Here is a 24493-nt window from a genome sequence, read left to right as displayed (position 1 = left end):
TCTATTTAACTTATGTAACTTTAATATTGTATAACGAATGTAACGATCCTTTTAATAATATAATATATTTACTTACTTATTAGAACAAAATAAACTTTGTTTTATTTAATAATACATACCTGAAAGTATTACTAAAACGTAGACAGCTGTCCCTCCTTGGGGAAAGCCGTGAGTATGTCATATGTATTTTCAATACAATATTAAAAAACACTTTGAAATCAATTACGATCTCGAATAAAATATTTTTTGATCAAAAATCACAAGTAGGTACGCCTAACCACCATGTACCAACAAATAATTTCGATAAGTTATTCCAAACATCACATAAAATAATTTTGGTCGCCTAAATCCTGAAAAACGATCATGTGGCACCGTATAAATAACGTGAATAAACAGATCACATCCTGCTTAAAGAAGAAATTAGACCTTAAAGTTTTCAACTACCGATTGATAAGTGCCTGCAATGCAAAATTAACCATAAATTTCACAAAATATGCTCACAAACTTGAAAAATATGTTTAAATATGCATTTTTTTATAATTCTAGCCTTAATCACAACATTAAAGTGATTTCCGTATTATTTGAGTAGTCACTGATAATGAGTATATCCTTTCCGTCGCCAACCCCTCTTCGCTCTTTACATGTTGAATCGATTACTGGCAATTTATTGAATTCTGACTCATAGTTTCAGTTCCGATTATATGCAGCTCGTTGTTTGTAAACTTATGTCTATGAACAGAAAGTAAATAAATTTTTTTTCAGGACTGGATTTAATCCCATTCTGGGCAACTTTAATATCATGCTTGTTATTTGGACTAGAAATTGGAATACTGGTAGGAGTACTGGTAGATCTATTGAAGTTTTTGGTGTTCTATTCATATCCTAAAATAATGATGGATACTAAATTGGTACGTATATCGAATCAATTGGAAAAACTATATCAATAAATAGTAGTTTTTCCTAAAGAATTCTATATGGATATCATATTTTGAAAAATGAGAATTAATAATATCAATCATATATTTACAAACCTCTTCATAAAATAAAAAGTTCCGGGTAGTTTTATTCAATTTAGTACTAATAGTATTGCGTAATTTTTTAAATTCAGTTGATAGGTTTTCTGAATGTGGTTTTCTCATCCAATGGACCGGTTTATGCAACTACTTTAGAGCCAGTATCATAAAACAGGTATGAAAAATCGGCATATTAAAATAAATGAAATTATAAGATAACGGTTAATATAGAGTGTATTACATAGTCAAAATTTCTCGTCAATTCAAAATAAAACATGATAACATCTAATAGTAATCATAGACGAAATTTCTTAGCTGAAACTACTAATCCATATAGAATGCGTTAAAATCGTTTCGCGATGTATCTTTTCAGTCCACGTCGGATATAAGTTCTGATACTAGGTTTTTGGTCAGTTAATTAAGGTGAGCCTGGAGTATTTTAATTTTTAAGGGTCACTTTAATTTCTTCTCTAAACGAGAGAACTTGTAGATCTATTGTAATGATGTTACTAGAGACATACCATGAAGCATTTATTTTGATTAAAATTTCTCGATAATATTCATGTTTGAAGTAGATGCCGAGCTCCACAACTGGATTCCATATGTCCAAATAGGTTAATGTATTGTCTTGAATACCAATAGCTTATTTTCGAGTAATACTTCAATCCCAAGCTGTTTATTCCAAGAAAGTCTTCTATCAAAATTCAAAGATTTGGAATTAAAGTAGTAGCAAATAGGTTTCTTCAACAATAGGTGACTATTACTATGTACTTACCGTTTTATTTTTGAGTTGTTTTGTTGAATTATCATTGATATTTTTGGTAATGCACGCCATTAAATAAATTGTGCGTATCCGAATAGATAAAATGACTCTTGTGAAAGATTAAAAAATTCTCGATATAAATTTTCATTTCTTAGAATCTAACCCTACTTAGATAAATAATCATTTCTAGAAGAATTTCAGTTCTAATAAATCTTTTTCCCCACAGTAAAGTACCTTTTATGTAGCAAATCGACAGAAATTTATTGAGATGAGTTATTTAGAATCAGCATTTAGATGTTTATACCAAATTTAGAAATTTCCGGTCAACTACAATTTTTAACTTTTTATGTTCAATTCACAAATCAAAGACTTATATTTGCCAAGAAGATTGCTATGGAAAAACAAAGTGTATCCATTGCAGTATTAGTGTGAAAGATAAAAATCGAAATCGAAGCTCAATTACAAACATGAGTAAAGCACATTTATATGGAATTTATGAAACAAACATCCGTACAAAACTGAAATTTGTCACACTTTAGAAGAAGGAAACGAAATAATGCAGCTCCGTTTGTATTTGGGAAAATTGATTTTAGAAAATAAAGTTTTCATGATTCAATTTCCAGTGAAGGCGAAATTGCCTCCACTCAAATGTAAGTCATCCCTAATTGAAGCAAGATAGCAGATATTCAAAGAAGTGAATGTATGTTTGGTGTGATGAGTGATACGAGGTAGGATCATGTATAATTCACTAACTGAAGGAAGGTTAAATCAGCTTACTTAGAACTTCTGCAACGATGTATTGACGAGCTTGTCTTAGAAATTCTGCTGACTTATTTCTCTCAATGCAAATTTTGCACAAACACACACAATTTCCCTTGAGACGAGCCCGTCCCTCTAGGCATCCACCCCCGGATAAATCCACGAGTGGGTGCGAAGAAGAACATTCCAACCACCCCCTGTCAATTCCGACAGGTCCTCATCCTCTTTCACGTCGCAGTTTCGCGTGTAGAATCCTTCCTCTCCCCTGAGGTCTATGGGAGATTCTGGGATGTCTTATCTTTTTGTTAAGAGATTAGCCTATTGGCTATACACTCTTGGCTTCTTGTTCTGGACGTCTTCGTGTGTGTGTGTGTTTCGCGGCCTCGGATAAACCTCTTCCTACCTCCTACCGATAGGAAAATATCTAATCCGAGTGGTCCTTCGCCTTCTCTATAGCTGTCCCCGATGTATAACTCTGCATTTGCTAATGAAACGCAGAGTTACCGTGTCGGGGGGTGTCCTCTTGTAGTTTATTTCTCTTGGGCAATGAGTGTTGCTATGAGTGCCTGCATGCTCTGCAACATACTCAGTAGCTCTGGTGTTTTTTCTCCTGTCGTTTTCTTCGCAGCTTGTGCGTAAGTGCGTCCTGTTTGCGTGGTGTTCCTAGCTTGGCTGTTCTCCATCTTTTTCGGGTGTTTCGGGCACCCCTTGTAGTTTGCGGGGTGTTCTCCTCCGCAGTTCTTGCAATTCGGTTTTTCCGTCTTGCTGAGCGTGCATTCTGGCATTCTGCCGCTCTATGCGCTCCCGCGCATCTCACGCAATGCACGTCCATGTTGCACGTGCTTTGTCCGTGATGGAATCCCTGACACCTGTAACATTGTACAGGTCCGTCGTGCCTTTTCTGTTCTACCACACTTATTTTTGTGTGGCAGAGGTATCTCAACTTCTTGTACGTTGGTTCTTCTGCGGGTTCGATTACTACCATGTAGATAGGTAGTAGTTTTCGTGTGTTGTCCTCCTTTCTTTGTGTACGGCTTGTCAGTTGCCATACTTTTTTGGGTCTTAGTCCGTTTTCCCTCAGTTCTTCTTGTACCTCCGACACTGGGGTGTTGACAGCCAGTCCTTTTATGACGAGCTTCCTCTCCTTTTCCTCATTGAGTAGGTAGGTATACCACTCAATCTCCTTGTACTCGCTCAGGAGCATCTTCATCTTGTTAAAATCGTCTTTAGTCGCCGTCGTTATTTTGCCCGCGTGTATTCCCATTGTATACTGGGCATAGATTTTTCTTTGCACTAGCTGTTTGCGTAGTGCAGTCCACATGAGTGGAGATTTTAGAATTATCGGAGGTGGCCTTCTCTCCGGTTTTGTCTGTTTCCTTTGTTCATCTCGTTTTATCTTCTCCAATTCTTCTTGGACTTGTTTGTCCGTTGATATTTCTTCTTCTTCATCTGAGGATTGTCTCTCCGCTTTTTTCCTTTTTTTTTTTGTTTTTCACTTCCATGAAGTCTCCTTCCATGGGGCAGTCTTCGATTTGTGTTCCTTCTTTTATTTTTTCTTGAGTTTTTATCTCATCTCTCAAATCTATTATTTTATCTGCCAATTTGTAGTTATCGGCGTTGACTTCTCTAATAGTGTCCTCTAAGGACTCAATTTGCTTGTCTTTAACGATCGTTTGTTCGTAATTTCTCATTCTCTCTTCGAGGGATTTGATTTGAGGTCCCATCTTCTCAACCAGCCCTTCATAATCAGCTTTTTGCTGAATTATGATTTTGGATAACTCAATTTTTTCTTCGTCTTGTTTCTTTGTCGACGTTCCTCTGGCATAGGGTTTTTCTCTATTTTTGGAGTTTTCAGGCTCCATGCCTGTTGCTCTCTGTCCCGGTTTTCCTATTTTGATTTGGTATCCTAAAAGAAAAGTTTCGAAACGGATAAATTCCGCACAATCAAATTTGTGTTGATAAACACAATTCTTTCATGCAGAAGTATTTCAATTCATTATAAAAAAGGCTGTGTCGAAGCACAGCTACCTGCTGAAAAGAAAAAGGAAAGTTTAATCAGGGTCTCACCTGACTACCTGAGTCCGCTTTCACTTCACTTCACTGTCGCACTTGTTCACTCGTCGAAGTCTCGGAGTCAACTAATCCTTGCAAATTTTGAAAATTAATTTCTCTCTTATATATCGTTCAGTACCATTTCAATTGGTTTTCTTCTCATTGTGTGCCCGGCCCAGTTGAGCCTTTGTACTTGTATTTGTCTCACTATATTCTCCTTCGCCAGTTCTCTTTCTATTTCTTCGTTTTTCTATGCTCTTCTTTTTCCTTTTTGTGTTATGTTTGGACCTGTTATAGTTCTCATTATCTTTCTTTCCGTTCTTTTAAGTTTATTACTGTTGTTTCCATTGCATATGTGATTACTGGTCTTATTAGGGTTTTGCACATCTTTATTTTGTTATGGTTATGATTATGTTTTTGTTTTTTAGTAGATTTTCGTTTCTTCCATAGGCTAGATAGCCTATTTTGTACCTTTTTGTATTCTATCCTTTATCCTCTCTCTGGTTGTTTGTCCCAACGTTATTCCTAGATAGTTAAAGGTCGATACTGTTTCAAAATTGTATTTGCTAGTTTTCAGTTGGTTTGATCTCTGTCCTACTTCTCCTCCTATTTTCACATATTTTGTTTTTTCTACATTCATTTCCAATCCGTGATTTCTTGCTTCTTCTTCTAATTTGTTGATCGATTTTATTAATTCCTTCCGCCCATTTGCTATGATCGTTACAACATCTGCGTATGCTACTAGCTGTATTGCATCTGTTATAATGTTCTTATTTTGTAGACCTGCGTTTCTCACAATGCTTTCCAGAATTATGTTAAATAGCGTTGGTGACATTGGGTCTCCCTGCTTAACTCCCTTATTTGTGTACGTTTTATCTGATGTGAGTTGTACCTTGGAAAATCACTTTAATGTCACTCTTAGTATTATTTCTATGATTTTTCTCAATTTTTTTTGGAAATCCTTATCTTTCTAGTTCCTCTGTTAGTTTCTCTCCTTTTATTGAGCCGAAAGCACTTCTCAGGTCAATAAAAATTATATGTATTTCCCTTTCATATTCTGCTGTTGTTTCTATCATTTCAACCTTTTATTTATTAAATTTGCCAGTATTTTATAGGCGATATTTAGCTGGGTGATGGTTCTATAGCTCTCACATATTTCTTTATTTCCTTCCATAAATATTGGTTTGATTAGGCCTGTGCTCCATTCGTCTGTAATTTTGTTTAGTTTCCATATCTGCTCCATTAGTTGATAAATATGTTTACTTAGTTTTTCTCCGCCATATTCATGAAGTTCCGGTTCAATTCCATCATCTTCCGGGGCCTTGTTATTCCACAGTTCTTATTTCGTCTTGCAAATCATTTTCTGTGAGGCACTTTACCTCTTCATCTTCTTCCTCTGTTAACATTATTTCTTTATTTGCTTTGATTTTTTCTTTCTCGATAAGTCTTTCTCTATAGTATTCTTTCCATATATTTCCCATCTTTTGTGGGCGGTGTTTTGTTTTGCCATCTCTCGCTTTTATCCATCTTGTTTTTATTATTGGTTTATAGTTTTGATATTTTATCTTTTTGTAGAATTGTCTCAAGATTTATTTGTGTTTCCATCGTTCAGTACCTACCTAATGCTAAAATGCAATTTAAAGGATTCTAAAATTGTAGGTTAATTCTTGGATTTTCCAACTTTACAAAGTGGATTAGATATTATTGTAGTTGTAGCGCACCCTTTAATGGAGTTTTGTGAATTAAGCATTCAAAGTTGTAGTTCTTCTTTAAGCTTATAAGATTCTATGTCTTTGCTTATTCTGTTTTGAATACTAGACCTAAATCTTCACATTTCGTCAAAAGCTCGATATGCGGCAAATATTTTAAATTATTTATGACGTATAAGAATCCAAAATTGTTGTAATATTCGGTGAGTGCAATAAATCTTGTGTTAATGTCTTGCATCACGGCGTCAACCATTCTAATAAAAATTTTGAATCTACTTTTACTGGAACCAATAGGCTTATGTACAGCATTTTATTCTTTTTTTAACCTTCTTTCTTTACAAGTCATTGGAATCTCATAACTACTATTTTCTATGAATTCCTAGGCAAGTACGCATGTAAAGAACAGTTTTGCAAAGCAGGGCTGTGTTACAGTCTGTGACGAGTGTAGCCAATATTATTTAAGTTATTATTTAAATTAGAAATAAACGGGATTTTTTAAATTTGATGAGACCTCGTGAGACCCATTTAAGCGTAAGGTTCTGGACTAGGGCCCACTTCGCCTACGCTACTGAATGTGAATCTTTAGAAAAATCTTGAATAAACGAAAAGAATACTCGTCAATAGGCCGCCAAGCCCGTTTCGAACAATATACTTGTCGTTTGCTCCGAAATGATGAACATGTATTATTTGTAGATTGATTTGGAATCAACATGTCTGACTTTAACTCCAACATCTTCGGTATTTTATTTTTCCTCTGAATATGTGAGATCTAAAGTTTTAGAAGAGTCGTCATCAAATGAAATCATTAAGGTCGTCATTGATTGGAGTAGAATCGAAGAAGTTGACTATACAACAGCTTTGGTACATGGCTTCGGTACATAACAATGAATGTATTTTACAATGAAGTTCTTTGATTTCAGTGCTTCAAAGAGCTCGTTCAAGATTTAAAATCTAATAATAAAGAAGTACTTTTCATAAACTTGAATGAAAAAATAGAAAACAAATTAATGACTGTGTTTGGAGATATTAAGAATATTCCATTTGATAATCAAAATTTATAGAACTTCGAAATTCTCTAGTCGGTGAGTGGAAAATACTTCTTCATATTATACAATAAGTATTTCTATTTTGTCTAGTTGCCTCCGGGTGAGCAACCAAGAACGATCGTCATCCAAATCTCAGTAACGGATTATGGAACAGCTTCAGGAAAAAGAATGATAATATAAGTGGCCCCGAGAAACAGGTGGAAATTATTTTCATTATTTTTGGTTTACTAGAGAGCGTATTTGAAAATATAAAATTAAAAAAATCAAAATTGTTTTGAATTTACTCAATTAAGTAGCACTTTGAAGACGATAATCGCATTCTTCAGCAAATTCTGAGCATTCTGCCTTCGTCTGAAAACTCCAATCTTACTACTCAGAAATCTCAACTCCCCAAAATTATGTAATGGAACTAGAATGATCGTGAAACAGCTATCGAATAATATCATTGAAGCTGAACTTATTTCTGGAAAGACCAAAGGACAGACAGTATTTATACCTAGAATACCTCTGATCTCTTCAGAATTGCCATTTCAATTTAAAAGACTGCAGTTTCCAATAAAATTAGCCTTTAGTTTTACAATTAACAAAGCGCAAGGACAAACTTTAAAATATTGTGGCATTAACCTCAAAGAATCCTGCTTCTCTCACGGTCAGCTATATGTAGCTTGCTCAAGAGTAGGAAATCCAAAAAAATTATGTATATATACTCCGGACAATAAAATGAAAAATGTTGTTTATAAACAAGTATTGTAAATAATGAGAAAACGTTTTCAATAAACTTTTTTTTTACATTTTACGTCATAGTTTATTTTTTTATTTCGACTCTACTACGTCATCTCATATCAACTCCCGGGCGAAGCCGGGTTTTTTAGCTAGTAATTTTATAAAACCTAATGAAAATATTACCGAATTAATTCGTACAAATCATATGAATAAAGAAGAAAAACAAAAAATTATTTCGTTGTGTAAAGAATATTCTGATTTATTTTTAAAACCAGGGGACAAATTGACTTTTACTTCAAATGTTAAACATATTATAAGAACCAAAGACGAGGTACCGGTTCACACTAAATCTTACAGATATCCCTACGTCCACAGAGAGGAAATTAGGAGACAAATTCAAGAGATGTTAGATAAAAACATAATTAGACCGTCCTGTTCCCCTTGGAGCTCCCCGATATGGATTGTTAAAAAGAAAATGGACGCATCAAATACCCAAAAATGGAGACTGGTAGTTGATTACCGGAAAATTAATGAAAAGACAATTGATGACAGGTACCCGCTTCCCAATATATCCGATATATTGGATAAATTAGGTCGAGCCCAGTATTTTATACCCTCGACCTGGCAAGCGGCTTCCATCAAATACAAATGAGCGAATGTTCTATAGAAAAAACGGCTTTCAACGTATATAGAGGACATTACGAGTACCTTAGAATGCCTTTCGGTCTTTAAAATACCGCTTCTACATTTCAAAGAGCTGTAAATGAAGTCCTTAAAGACATCCAAAACAAAATATGCATGGTATACATGGATGACATTATCATATTCAGTACTAGCCTTCAGGAGCACATACAAAATCTGAAATTAGTATTTTCAAAACTACGCCACGCAGAGCTTAAGATACAACTAGACAAGTGCGAGTTTCTTCGCAGGGAAGTAGAGTATCTAGGTCACGTTGTAACTCCTCATGGGTTAAAACCTAATCCGAATAAAATCAAAGCAATTCAAAATTTCCCTATCCCAAAAACCGCTAAAGATATTAAATCCTTTTTAGGACTAGTAGGTTACTATAGAAAGTTTATAAAAAACTTTGCTCAAATTACGAAACCGACGACGATATGTCTAAAGAAGGATCACATAATTAAACATACCGAAGAATTTATTAATTGCTTCAATACTTGTAAAAACATTTTAATTTCAGAACCAGTCCTTGCGTATCCCGATTTCAGTAAACCTTTCGAATTAACTACTGACGCTTCTAAATATGCCATACGTGCTATTCTATCTCAAAATAATCATCCTATTTGTTATGCTAGTAGAACACTTAATTCCGCAGAAATAAATTATTCTACAATCGAGAAAGAGTTACTTTCGATAGTCTGGTCGTGTAAATGTTTTCGACCGTATTTATTTGGTCAAAAATTCACAATTTTTTCAGATCATAAACCATTGCAATGGCTCATGTCATTGAAAGAGCTCGATTCACGTCTTGTACGCTGGCCCCTTAAACTTGAGGAATTTGAGTACGATATAAAATATTTGAAAGGTAAAAGTAACAAAGCAGCTGATGCAATATCTCGATATCCCGATATAAATGCATTAGAAACTGCATCAATGGATGTCAATTTAAGTGACATCGATGAAATAATGAATGAAGAATTTGAAAGAATTAATTCCAGTACTCTCCCGAATTGAGATAATTTAGATCTTACTAATATATTAGATTTAAATAAATCTAACCAAAACGATTCAAACATAGAAAATCTGGTAAGCAATAATTTACCAATATTACCTATAACGGAAGAACCGAATCCTAATAATAACGAAGACAATGAAACAGTACATACATCTTTTGAAAATCCTATTCTATCAATTCCAATTACCGAAAAACCATTAAATATGTACAAAAATCAAATATATCTTACTAATGGTCAAATAAATACCTTTAAAGTTAGAAGAGAGAAAATATTCGTCTATACGTTACATTACCGGTAATTGACATCGAAAATAATATAATAACCTTCATTAAAGAATATATTGACCCCAGGAAAAATGATGCACTTTATTTCCAGAACGAACCCTTATTGAGAATATTTATTGTAACTGCACAAAATATGTTTAAGAATTCTGCATTTGAATTTACAATGTGTACCAAATCAGTAACAGATATTGAAACAAAAGAAGAGCATTTAGAAAAAATTAAATATCATCATATATATAAATCAGGTCATAGGGGCATAAACGAAGTTAAAACATCTCTTAGTTGTAGATACTACTGGCCGAAAATGATCGAAGATGTAGAAAATTTTATCAATAATTGCGATACATGCTTGAAAAATAAGTAATAGGAATCCCCCTGTAGTCAAATTTAGCCTAACACCCACAGCGTCCAAGCCGTTTGAGCATGTACATATGGATGTTTTTAAAATTGCAAATAAAATTTATTTAACAGTAATTGATTCTTTTTCGCGTTACGGACAAGCTTACCCCATAGTAAGTGTCACAGGATTTTCCACAGTAGACTCTTTACTAAATTTCATAACTCACCATGGACTACCTAAAAAATAACAACAGATAGTGGTTCTGAATTTAAGAATTTCGATTTAGAAGACTTTTGCAAACCTCATCATATAGAATTGCATCATACCACAGCGAAAAATAGCAATTCCAATTCGCCAGTCGAACGATTTCATTCAAGTATTTTAGGACATTATCGATGTATACAGGAAGATAATAAAAATTCACGCCTTTCGAAATTATAAAAGGACATACAAACAATCCTTACCCGTTTGACCTGAATGATCATTTAGTTATATCTCAATACGTTCAAAATCACAAAGAAACCAGTAAACGCTTATACGAAAAAATTAAACAACAAAACGAACAAACTAAACAAAAGGTCATAGAGAAATTAAATAGGAAAAGGTCCGAACCTTTAGAGAAAAACCGCCTATGTAAAAACTAAATTAAGAAATAAGAAACTCCCTAAATTTAAGCAAACTAAAATAATCAGAGATAAAGGTATTCTGCTTAAAACCGATAAAGGTACGTATCATAAAAGTATTGTCCGAAAACCAAGAAGTAATGTTCGGAAATTGTTACAGGATGTCGACGAGCACGCAAATCCTGATGCTTTACCTGATTCTTCGCGTATTTCAAGCGACCTGTAGTGTAGAAGACATACAGGTTACGAAAATTCAAAACTTCCTTCTTCCTATCCAATTAGGAAACGCTAGATTAGTATATAGTAAACATACGTTTTTACATTATTTAGATTTAAGCCAACTTATTAAGCAAATAGATAGTCTAGTTACGCATTTCAATTACATAAAAAATAGTATTACAGCTGTAACCACTACAAACACTATATCCTATCACGCTTGAGCACAGAACATATTAATAAGAACCGAGTATTTGATCAATGTTGTATAGAAAAAATTCGAAAATTTGAATCCTCATATCAGAAATCGAAGAGGCTTACTGAATGGCGTTGGTAAAATAAACAAATGGCTATTTGGAAACCTCGATTCAGATGAGGAGATAAAATATGATAACGCAATTACTTTATTACAATAAAATAGAAAGAACATTATCCATGAAACTAACCTTCAAATTTCTCTCTCTAAGAAACTCATTGATCATCACAATAAGTCAATTACTACTTTAAATAAAAATCGAGCAAACTTTAATAATGGGTTACAACTATTTTCAGCCTCTGTATATAACAGAATTGAAACACTAGAAAGTTATGTTGTATCAGATTAATTTAGACTGTCAGTCAACAATAACGTTTATAGATAATATTGAGAACGCAGTTGTATTTTCGAAACTTAATTCTGTGCATACGTCTATAATTTCTAGTTACGAGATACTGGACATAATTCAACATTTAGGAAAACTATATTCGGAAAAACAGATTCCTAAATTTTCTAACATTTTAACATACTATCAATTTCTTGGAACTCAAGTATCAATCATTGATTCGAAATTAGTCTTTGCTATCCACGTACCTATACTCATCTCCGAAACATTTGAATTTTACCAACTTTTTCCCATAATCCAAAATAATAAGATGTATACTCCTAAATTCCCTTACCTGGCACGAACGCAAAATGAAACCCAATCAGAAAAAGAAGAATGTCCACCACTCGAAGGTATCTACTATTGCCGTCAAAATTTTGTCCAAAGGGATAATTGCACCCTTAGTCTACTTGAAGGGAACACTCTCGATGATTGCCAAATTCTAGAAGTCAATATCGAAGAAACAATCATTCAACAAGTTACAGCAAAAGAAGTCCTGATAATGCCGATTCAACAAGAAAAAATACGAAATAGAAGAACCATCACTTGTCAAAATCCCAAAAAATTGTGAACTATGGATCAATAATCAACGATACATCAATGACAACGAAATCAGTTACGGTAAACCATTTGTCCTGCCTAAATTAGAAACAAACAAATTATCAACTTCAAAATACTACGAAAAATATAACATAACAAATCTCAATCTCGATGATCTTTTCCAAATCAACGAATTGTCAAGAAAATTGAAGCCGATCCAAGAAATTTCCAATACACAGTCATATAACAATAATCGAAAGCCTTTTAGCGATAATATTCATTATTTTAATAGCAGGTGTCTTGTTCAAATTCAAATCAAAAATTTTAGTATGCAGAAAACACACAAAATAAAAAAGTCAAGAAAACCTGGAAAGGGCCCAAAAATCGAAAAATCAATCCATACTTTTCGAGACTTAAGGAGGGAGGAGTTACATACGCCGCTTATCAAGGAAACTTAAAAGCGCAGCAGAAACATTATACTTCCTGAGAAATTGCTACTTAACAACATATCTAGATAAATCTTACTTTCTTGTAATAATATTTAATATAATTCATTCTCTGTTCAGATCTCTAACAATAAACTTGTAATTGCTAGAATAAATATATTTTTTAAAAACGAAAATGTTATCCATCATTCTCTATACATGAAATCAGTCGTCGAGGGATAGATAGGCAATTTCAATTTCTGCCATTGAGATTTTTAGTATTTTCTGTCGTATTTTATCATTTCTATAATCTCTTGTCGTGGGTCTATTGGCCTCAACGAGATCTTTCATCACACATTAAAACAAAATCGATGCTGATTCTTTGTTTGCTTTTACCGTGAGGATTTTCATCTGCCCATAAAAGTAAAACCGTCTTGTGTGAAACCAGTAAACAGTACTTCTCCAACAAATGTATTTTGCACTCCTTGTTTATCTAGAAACCAACGACCGTAGGCTAGTCTTGCCTGATAATCCTATACTTCCATGACATTCACTTTTTGGATGTGAACGGGGTACAGAAGTCTCTCCTGGAGAATCCTATGAATAGTTGTTATTGAAACGTTAAATTGTAGTGACATTTTGCATACGCTAGTTGTAGGATCAGCATCAACTACATCTAATGCATTAAGCTCTAAAGCTGGTGTTCGTATATTTATAGTTATGGTAGGACACTTTCTGGAATATCATTTAATGAAAAATGATAGAGATTAATCTACTTAATTTATGTAGACAAATCTGTTTACCATATGCTGCAATTAACCCTAACAAAAGTTTTAAAATGGGGTATAATTCTGTCCGGAAAGCGGTCAGTATACAACCTCGCTTCTGACGAGTTAGCAACAACCAAACCATACAACAAATGCATGTCGGAATTTTCACTAAAGGTATATTCAACCATATTTAAACTTTAAACACGATGTGATAATTATATATGACAGGTTTTGAAAAGATTAACAGCAAACTGAAAATAAGAAATTAAGTCGCTTTCAATTCTTAATTGAATATCACGTAGTAGCGTATTTGACAGTAGTCTACTAGATGAAAATTAATTATTAATCTCTTTCAAGTTTTTCTTTAGGCCAGTAATATGATTTTCGGTAGTATGTAGTACAAATATTTATTTATTTATTCATTAGTTCTCCACTAAATGTTTGATTATGTTCCAATACCAATAAGTATATCCAATCAATTTATGATAATTTTCTTCAGAATGTCTCTTTCTGGAGAACGGTTTCCTTGGCATGTATAACGACTTAAAAATCTACATATTCCCTAAATCGTAAATGTTATCGAGCGGAACAAAGAGTACCTTTTTGGTGAAAAATCGACTGAAAAAATAATTTTTGCTATTTTTAAACCATACAGGTTGTCCCTGTAAAAGTTACCGATTGTCAACCATTGGGCATGAGTCGCCCTTGGCCTTCAGGGCAACTCGCAGTTTTCACGAATTCGATCAAGCTTATGAGCGTTTTGGGCGTCTTTTAATGGCAAAAATTGCGTCGCGCATGTCGTTTGATAATTAATTGTAAGTAGTAATTTGTATGCATCATGGATACAAATTCCATATTAAATTTGAAAAGAAAGATTGCCTGTTCTGGGGATGCTATGTGCAAAAAAAAAACAATCTAATAATAATATTGACAATTTCAATAAACGTGTTATTGAAGTTATTGTACTAAAAAAGTGCCAAATAGTTGCCAAAATTATTTTGTTTCGGTATAACAATTATACCAAAAAAGGCAAAAAAAGGAAGAACACTGTAGAAGTACAGTCTAACTGAGATAGATTAATATCAGCAGCAAGGGAAAAGTCTTCTTCTTTCAAGATATTGAAAGCAGAGCAAAAAGTTTTTTTTAATATGGCTGAAGCTCTAAAGCCTTTTTTTATGCCAAATCCAAAGCCACATATGAAAATAAAATCAGTAAGAGTGATAACAATAACTGCTGGAGTAGACTATATACAGACTAAGCAATCTTACACAGGTGCCTGGGAAACAATACATCTGCGAAACCGGAAGAAGCTTGGTACCGAACTAACATTAAAACCCGTGTATCAAGGTGAGATTCAAATCAAACCCCAGAAGCTAGGTTCTCTACAAAATCTTGCTAAATGCCTGAAAGTTCCCGAGAATGTCCATTATTATCTCAATCTGCAATCAAACCTTGCTCAGCCCAGCACCAGTACTAGTACTGGACCTGAAGTTGAAATAGACAACGAAGACAATAGCAGTGGCTCAGAAGATTAAACACTGATGACGATTTTCTATGTAGTTACTACAACTTAAATTGTTTAAAAATAAACATTTCCTTTAACGTTTTGCATATTGAAATCCTCATAGAAATTCCCTTATAACCAATGTCCATAAAAAAAACTACGTTGTTAATATTACCAAAATTTTGATCAATTAGTTTTGGCTGATATTCGCTAATTTTGGCAAAAAATATGTCTTACATAAGAAAAAACCAAATTAAGCAAAACGCAAAACTCCTACATGATAATTTTCAAAATATCAGATGAAAATGTTCCCAAATACAGCCGGCTGACTTGTATATTCATCCACAGTTGCATATAAGCTGTCATCAGAGAAATTTTCATTTGAGAGGAAATCATTGAAAGTATTTTTCATTTTCGATGCACCAGATAACGTATAACACACTATGTTATAGCGATCTAATAGTTTTTGTTTTTCTTCGACATATTGGGTTAACTACAATTTGACACTTTTTTAATTAGAAGGAAAATGAATTTATTATTTTTTCTTTATGCATGGGAAGTTACCGAGTATTTCACCTCCACCGAACTGCTCCTGCCGTTCACGAGGATATAAGATCAACACGTTCACGACTGCTATCACTAAATTACTACTTTTTTCTCGTGTAAAATTACTTTTAGCAAAAATAGTGTCGTTGGTTTAAGATTAAATATTATTAAAATAAACCACATGTCAAATAATGTATATTCTGTATATTTTAGGATTTTATGCTCAAAATTAAAGAAATATATTATTTGAAAGTATATATTTGTAATAAAACTCATTGATTTTTGAATAAATCCTATTTTACGTATTTGTGCCATATGCGAAAACAAGGGGACAGACATAAACCTATAGGACTAACATTATTGTCGTTACATGCTAAACAGGATTACCAGGTCATGCTTCTTTTATGTGTTGATTGCAGAAATTACACTATTTCTCTCTCCTTCTTTATGTGGCAAATGAACGGAGCCTGTAGCTATATTTTATTTTTGTTTTTACCTGCAAAAGTTTTCCGATTATTTGCTCTCTATATTGGTGAGAGGACTATTTTTTATTGATTTTACTTAGAAGTCAATTTCCGTTCTATATGCATAGTTCCACAAGATGAAAGAACACTTTCATGTACCACCTAATACTTTTCTTGGTGTACAGTATATGATGTCATTTGGTCTGCCCTGTCGTCAACTACATACGAAGTCTGGCTATTAAATAACGAGACTGGTTGCAAAAAGGATTTTATCATAAAAATTTTTCTACATTAGAATGCTTCCCCTCAATATACTTCTCTCCCCTTGCCACACACCTTTCCATAGGTTTTTTCCATTGATCGAAGCAGTGCTGGAAGTCTTCTGTGCTTTACCGCTTCCATCGACTTAAATTGGGTCCCTTTCAAAGCAGATCTTTTCTCACCTTTCCAACCTTTCAAGAAAATCTGAGCAGACTCGTTGACGCAAGAGCTGAGTCAGATTTTTTGGCACCAAATTCGCACATACTTTTTGTCATGCGTAAAATGTCGTGTAAAATGTTTCTAACCGTTTCTTTATTGCCGTTTACAGGCTCGGCAATCATCCGGATTCTCATTTGACGATCTGCATGCACAATTTTGTTGATTTTGGTCACTGTTTACGGAGTTGAAACAGTCACACCTGGGCGCTGGTCATCTTCAGTGCTCTCTCGGCTATCACTAAAGCGCTTACACCATTCAAAAATACGCGTTCGAGATAGAGAATTATCTCTATAGTCTTCTTGCAACAATTTATAGCAATCAGTGCGAGTTTTTTTCAATTCAACGAGAATTTTGAGATTAATATTTTGCTCCTGTTTTTCGTTACACTGGTTTTTGACAGGAGAAAAAAACACGTTCGTTTCAAACCTCTACTGCACAAATACTATAATAGTAACGGAAACGTGTTTTAGGACGTACATAGACAAGATATATAGATACCCAACGCACTAGTTTTAACCCTACCCGTCTAGTCGCCCTCTAGACGCGCAGTCTCGTTATTTAATAGCCAGACCTCGTATACCTGTTATATTCAGCTACCATTTCAGGTTTAAATTTCTTTACCCCATTTTGTGAAGTTACTTCTGTCATCCCTGACTTATGTTTACTTGAAATCATAAGAACATCTTGCTTATGGTGCCATTTTAAAACTCTTATCTGTCCCTTTCTTTTCCAGATAAGATTTTACCCTTTAGTACCTTTATTTAAAAGGATTAAGAGATAAGCAGATTCACGAAAATATGCTTAATACCCTTGGTGATCAATGTCCTTCGTATGCGACCGTGATAAATTGGACTACAGGCTTCAAATGAGGTAAATTTTCCATTGAAGATGATGACCGATCGGGAAGGCCGGGTTTTTTCTGTGTTAGTCCCCGAAAATATCATGCAGTTCACGACATGATTTTACCGTCGAGTTGGGCTAAAACGGATATCTGAAGTACTGAATATTTCATACGAATGCGTTCATAATATGGTTCACGTCAATATGGATATGAGAAAAATTTCTGCAAAATGTATTCTCAAATGTTGACCAAAAGCGTGCAAGTATAGAAGCATCGCGTTCGATCTGTGCTCGATTTGAAAACGATGTAGACTTCTTCACCTTCCATTAGGGGCGCGGGTATTTCTAACGTATTTGGTCGCATTGTATCTAGCAGATACATATATCAAATAAATTTTTTTGTTATTATTATTTTTAATATATTAATATAGCAAATTTTGTATGAATACTTCTTTTTCCGCTTTTAATTCAACATTTTTTCAAGTAAAAAAAAATAATCATTTTATATGTAAAATGTGTAAAATTTTAATTAGGTTATCGACAGAACTAGGTTTAAAGTTACATTATTTATTCAAAATATTTTACATACTTATAAAATTAATCGGAGTAATCACCCTTTTCAATTTCTTTATTATAACATTTATTACAAATCATATTTGTATGAAGTTTTCGTCATAAATGAATTCCAGATTTTTTACAACAATATGCAGACACTGACGTTTTATTCATAACATGGTTCGCATCGCTTTCTTTTACTTGGTCCAGGTGTTGCCTCTTAGGGCCATCACTTTTAGTTGTTCGTCTAGCAAGGCTAGTCCTAATTTTTTCAAATATTCTTTTCTTGTGACAAACGTATTTTTGTTTCCAAGAAATATCACCCGCGAGTTGATTCCAGCTACGTTCAGTAAATGGTAAAAAATTACCATAGACCACCTCTTAGTTGATCTAGCAACATTATAAGTAGCGCAAAGCTTGTCGACCACATCAACGCCGGATTTTGTGTTGTTATAAAATGATATTATTTCTGGCTTTTTTGAAGCAACTTCTTTCACTTCGTTCAACGCCACATGCAAACTGGAAATAAGGACTACGGTTTTTCCTTTTTTTTGTATATCCAAATATACTGTCAAATACTTGACTCCCTTTTGGTAAGACGAAGTTAGCTGGAAGTTCTTTTTTATTCTTCCAAACTGTCCCCACGTACGATAGCTTCTTTTCTTCTAACTTTCTCACCAGCTCTACACTTGTGAACTAATTGTCTGCGGTAATATTTCTACCCGACTGAAAAATTGGTTCAGACAATCTCATTACTACGTCAGAGGATGAATTGCTTTGCCAGGTCCCTCTGGCTGTTGCCCACAATAGATTTCCATATTTGAAGTTTAGTAAAGTTTGGCGTCACACAAACAGAAAATTTTGATAACATATTTGTTTGGTTTCGACGGTATGTACTGTCGAAATGCACATCGACCACGATATGCTGGTAGTATTTCATCTATGGTCACGTTTTGCCCAAGATGATAATGTTTTTTGCAGTTTTCAATGAAATTACTGAAGAGATTCCTAACAGCTGCTAACTTGTCAAATTCACGTCTTTCTTTTCTTGTAGACCCATCATCAAATCTTAGACACCTGAGTAGAAATCTGAAGCGCTTTTCAGACATTGCCATTTTGAAAAGATCAATTCAATCAACTATTATGTTTAGCATATTACTAAAAAATAGATTCCAGCAATCTAATTCAGTTTCGGCGTTTATGGCTGTTTGACCAATTACACCAGGTAACTTCATCATAATATTATGAGGACGGGCTCGAGTTACTCTTGGTACAATTTTACTCCATCGTGTTCCGTCTTTGCCTACAATGACAATTTCAATGTAACACATTACAAGTGCATAAAATAGCTCCAGCTTACCTAAAAAAAATTACTGTTTTCTTGGTTTCCACTGTTATCGTTTTCATCGTCATCGCTTACTTCAAATTCATGATCAGTCTCGGAATCAACTGATCTTGTCTCGACGTGGTCTTCTGTTTCAGATTCATCAGAGTCATCCACATCTTCTTGTAAATTTTCGTCCTCAAAAAAAAGCGAGACTAGTAAGTTCTTCAATATCTTCTGGTTTTGAAAAGTCGTAAATTTTTGAACTCTTGTTTTAATTTGACACTCGAACAAGCACTTTTAGAATACATATAAACACTTCAAAACAATAAAATTTACGTTTGAATAATTACAAAACGTCGAAATGAACGAGAACTTATCCCAACTAAATCTGAAGATAAACTGACGCTTTTGGTCGCGCTGTATCTAGCAGGTACAAATCCAGCGTTTGGACGGGTTTAGGGTGGCTAGGGATTATAAAAGTGAAATCAGCCAATTGTACTTCTAGGAAAGGCTTCGAGATATATCTACCGAGAACTACTGCAAATCTCCATTTTCTAGAGCAATTACATAAATAAATATTTAGCAAAAAGTTAGCCATGTATCTCGTAGATATACGCGCGACTAATGGAAGGTTAAACCGAATTTTTACTATGGATGAGACTTGGGTGCATTTCTAAGATTCACAAACAATCGATGGAATGGCGACACTCTGGTTCTCAAAGACCTAAAAATTTCGTGTCCAAAAATCTGCTGGAAAAGTTCTTGCTTCAGTTTTTTGAGATTGCCATGGAGTTCTCATGATTGATTATTTGGATAAGGGTAGAAAAATAACTGGATATTACTATTCGACATTACTGACCACTCTACGAGAAAAAATTAAAGAGAAAAGACGCGGAAAGATATCCGAAGGTGTTTTGTTTATGTAGGACAACGCCCCCGGATATAAATCTCATGCTGCTATGCAAAAAATTCGTGATTTAGGGTTTGAATTACTAGAACACCCCCCTTATTCACAAGATATGGCTCCGTCCGACTATCATCTCCTCAATTGAAAAAAAGTTTAAAAGGTCGTAAATTTTCTTCCAATGAGGAGATAATAAAAGCTGTGGAGATGTGGTTTGCAGAGCAAGAAGAAACATTTTTCTTGAAAGGTCTATAGACGTTGCAGGTTCGCTGTAATAAATGTATCCAATTAAGAGGAGAATATGTTGAGCAATAAAATATTTTGACATTGAAATTTTGTTTGATTCTATAGTTGGCTAAGAATTTTTCAATATATCCTCGTATTGCATTATATGGTGGTAGGTTTGATGGGTCCAAATTACAAAACTTCTCTTTCAAAATTATCATCTGATTTTTTAGACCGTTAAGTATTTTATAGAAGATGGATATGAAGTTCATTGACGTTTCAAGAATCACGAGCTATGTAAATATCTTTAACTTTTCTAATATTTCTAATGTCTCCTTAAGTAATTCTTCATCATCCATTATAATATTTTGACAGGCTGACTGTACTTTTTTGTTTGCTCTAAGAGTTTAAAAGGTTCAGATTTACCTTTCCGGAAAAAAGCTGGTGTATAGTCGTATCCTAGGATTGCATGGACGCACGGTAGAGCTCTCGATAAAGAATTCATTTGAATGACGCTTACAAATCGCTTATGATTTTACACACCCAAATTTATCCAGAGTTTTAGTGATGCAATCAAGTGATCCATGTTACCAATTAGTATTTTGAAAATACGTGTGTCTGAGCAGCGTATCACAACTTCTGTATCAATATTTATTTGGCAAATATGATATACTATTCGAAAATCGGTTTTTCCGTGCTTTTCGCAAGACAATGAATCATCAATAGTTCTACTAACCTCAATTCTCTCTTCACGGTATGATTAGCACTTTTTGAAGTTGACAGAAAACATTCAAAATCATGTGAACGAATTTGATTGGGCCCGATTTTGGCTGATCAATTCATCCTAATGTGAATGCTCAACACCTTTGATTGACGGTTATTAGTTTTCCATTTTTGTATATACAAAAAACAAACTTCAATTTTTCACTAGCCATTGTAACATAATTTTGTTGAAAACATTAAAAATGATAGCAACAGGTACAGCAATGTGACTGAATTGACGCCATCTCGACTACAAACAGCTTGTGTCGTCTATTTTGCTTGCGCAACTAACACAAATGTACAAAATTAGCAAATGTAACGTTAATCTTTCAACAAAAGAATTCCTAATCATGTTACAATTTTTTATGCATTACTTAGTTAATAATCTAATATTTTATCAATATACCACATGTTGTTAACTTTTCCCAGACACCTTGTAAGTCTCTAATTGATAAAAACGGATAAAATCTCACTATTATTATGTATGTATAGTTATAATTTGAATTTACATATAACAAGAATGGTTATGATAATGTCAAATTAGTCTCCTTAACTTTCTTACCTAGGTTACGATATATGGCCTCTTCTTACCCGAGATTGCATTGTTTTGTTTCTATTTTTATTGTCTTAGAAACTATTCAGCAATGTCTTTTAGGAACTGATGAATAGGAGCAATTGGTGAATTAACTAAGTCTGTTGTCATAATTTAAGCAGTTATTTAATATTTTATTCTAGATCCGAAGGCTGGCAGCCCTATTTAACCTACGGCATCGATGTCTGAGTACCATTCTGACCATCTTAGTTTTGCACGTTTAAATTGCGTTTCAGGAGATAATCTTTGTTATGATTCTAGAAATATATCCGGAAGCGTGTTTTTAAGGGTAGTTTTTTATTTAGTACTTGAAAGTGCGCACGTGGCTGTTTTTCTTGATTTTCATTTCCTGCGTTGGCCATCATTAATTTTGGATAAATCGTATTGACGGTCACCACACCGGTGGCATTTAAGTTTTTGTTACTTGGGACTTTCTCCGTATAAGATTGCTATTCTTCACCCATTTTGGGGATTATCCGAATCTGCCATGCAGTTTTTCTGGTAACTGGTTTTTGTCATTGGGCCTTTGTAGCTGTGGTTTGGATTTTGAGACCGGTACCATTACCTTTTCAGGGGATCAAACACCATCGAGAGACTGGTGAGCCAGTTTTACAGACTGAGTGATCAACTGGCGAGATGATTCCTATGTCGTCTCAGTGCAGATAAATGTCAAAGATAATTGATATGAGAGATGTACTCCCACTAGTTAATCTATATTTTTACTTGACACACAAGTTTTTGTTATTTGCCTATTTAAGAATTGAATAATTCTTAAGAATGAGTAATCAAATGACTAAGAGGCGATTGTGCTATACCGTCCCAGTGCAGATAAATGTTAACGATAATTTATTTTTATTATAAATACTATGTCATTCTTCATATAAGAGGTGTGTGTAATTATTAATTACTGTATATTTTTACTTCACATACAAGTTTTTATTAATTGCCTATTTAAGTGTTTAATAAGTTGAATTACAGATATATTGCTGTAAACTCGTTCTGTACACGTCGGGAAATCTGGGTAGATATCACCTAAGATTTAAAATTTAATTGTTATACATCCATATATACTGTGCTTTTCAGATAAAAGTATCCACCTTTAATAACTTTTGTAATACTGGTATTTAGGAAAAATCCAAAAACACGTCAATTTATGTTGGAAGGGGCAAGCATTATGGCTTATTTAAACTTACTGGAAAAGCCACCCCCTCACCCCTAGCAGCATCCCCTTTATTTTTTTAAATTACTTTTCATATTTTTTATGTAAAATTTGGATACTCCTCTTTGAGCTGATTTCAAGAATGTATAATACTTGTAGGTTAAAGTGGTTAGTTTATGAGATAAACAATTTTTCTTTTAAGAGCACAAATTTTACTTATTATTTACTTTCACCTTATTTGCCTGTACTAAAATGGGTTGTACAACAGTTCAAACTCTTTAATCTTTTTAACTGTGCTATTTATTCTACTTAAAAAATCCAAACAACAAAAAACTCTACTTTTTATTAAAGTTTGACATTGTCAACTAGAATTTGTAGTCACTATTGATAGTGTAATTTGATACATTATTTATTTTGTTTCTCTGAAATGGTTTACTCTTTGCAAGAAAGAATTGAAATTGTAGGTTTATACTACCAAAATAATAATTGTGCAAGAGCTGCTGCTAGAATATTTAACGAATTACATGACGGAAGATATGCAACTCATAAGTATGTAATTCAACTGATGGAGAAATTTACCACAACAGGGTCTGTTTGCAATAAAGTGCATAAGCGAGAGGGACTCGTAAATAACGAAGCAATCCAAGTGGCAATTTTAGGGCAAGTCAGCTTAGAGGCTCAACAACCCCAATCGTTGTCAACAATAAGTAGAGCGATCGGTGTTTCATCTTCTACAGTTTTCCGAGTTCTACATAAATTCAAGTACCACCCATACATAAGTTAAGTTGGTGCACGAGTTGAATGAAGATGATTTTGATCGTCATCTAGAGTTTTGCGAATCAATGACGCAAATTATCAATAACAATCCACAATTGTTAAACAATATTTGCTTTTCTGATGAATGCTCATGGTCATTAAATGGCTTAGTAAGTAGGCATAATTGTAGGTATTGGGCTGAAAGTGATCCACATATTATGCGTGAATTCCATACACAACATCCCCAAAAGTTAAACGTTTGGTGTGGTATCCTAGGTGACCACATTGTCGGACCTTTCTTCATCAACGGAAATTTAAATGGTGAATCATATCTTGAGTTACTCAGGGAAGGGGTTGACCCACATATTACAACAATAATAAAAAATGATGATAACCTTTCCGAAGATTTACTGGTATTTCAACAAGACGGAGCTCCCCCACACTATGCTATGCCTGTCCGACAATTTTTAAACGAAACATTCCCCACTCGTTGGATAGGTAGAAGGGGGCAGATGATGGAGTGGCCACCTAGGTCACCGGATTTAACACCCCTAGACTTCTTTTTATGGGGGTATTTAAAAACAAAAGTTTATGCTACCCAACCAGAATCTCTGGATGATTTACGAGAGAGGATAGAAAATGAATGTCGACAATTAAATCCAGCCGTATTAAGCAATGTCAGAGAGGCATTTCAAAATAGATTATACCATTGTATGGAAGTGAATGGTACTCATTTTGAACACTTATTGTAACTTCATAATAAATAGCACAGTTAAAA

General features: G+C 34.0%; 1 protein-coding gene across 1 annotated transcript in view; it reads left to right on the top strand.

Annotated features, from left to right (window-relative positions):
* Positions 1-7357, top strand: part of LOC130441229 (sodium-independent sulfate anion transporter-like) — a 31392-nt gene extending 24035 nt beyond the window's left edge. The window contains exons 8-10 of the mRNA XM_056774809.1: positions 763-908; positions 6990-7157; positions 7217-7357. Of these exons, the coding sequence (XP_056630787.1) occupies positions 763-908; positions 6990-7157; positions 7217-7357 (455 nt within the window). The remainder of the gene's footprint in view (positions 1-762; positions 909-6989; positions 7158-7216) is intronic.
* The last annotated feature ends 17136 nt before the right edge of the window (positions 7358-24493 follow it).

This window comes from Diorhabda sublineata, chromosome 3 (genome assembly GCF_026230105.1).
Source record: "Diorhabda sublineata isolate icDioSubl1.1 chromosome 3, icDioSubl1.1, whole genome shotgun sequence".
In the NCBI taxonomy this organism is placed as follows: Eukaryota; Metazoa; Arthropoda; class Insecta; order Coleoptera; family Chrysomelidae; genus Diorhabda; species Diorhabda sublineata.
Note: the sequence above shows the minus strand (reverse complement) of the source record. Positions and strands in the feature narration are given on the sequence as shown.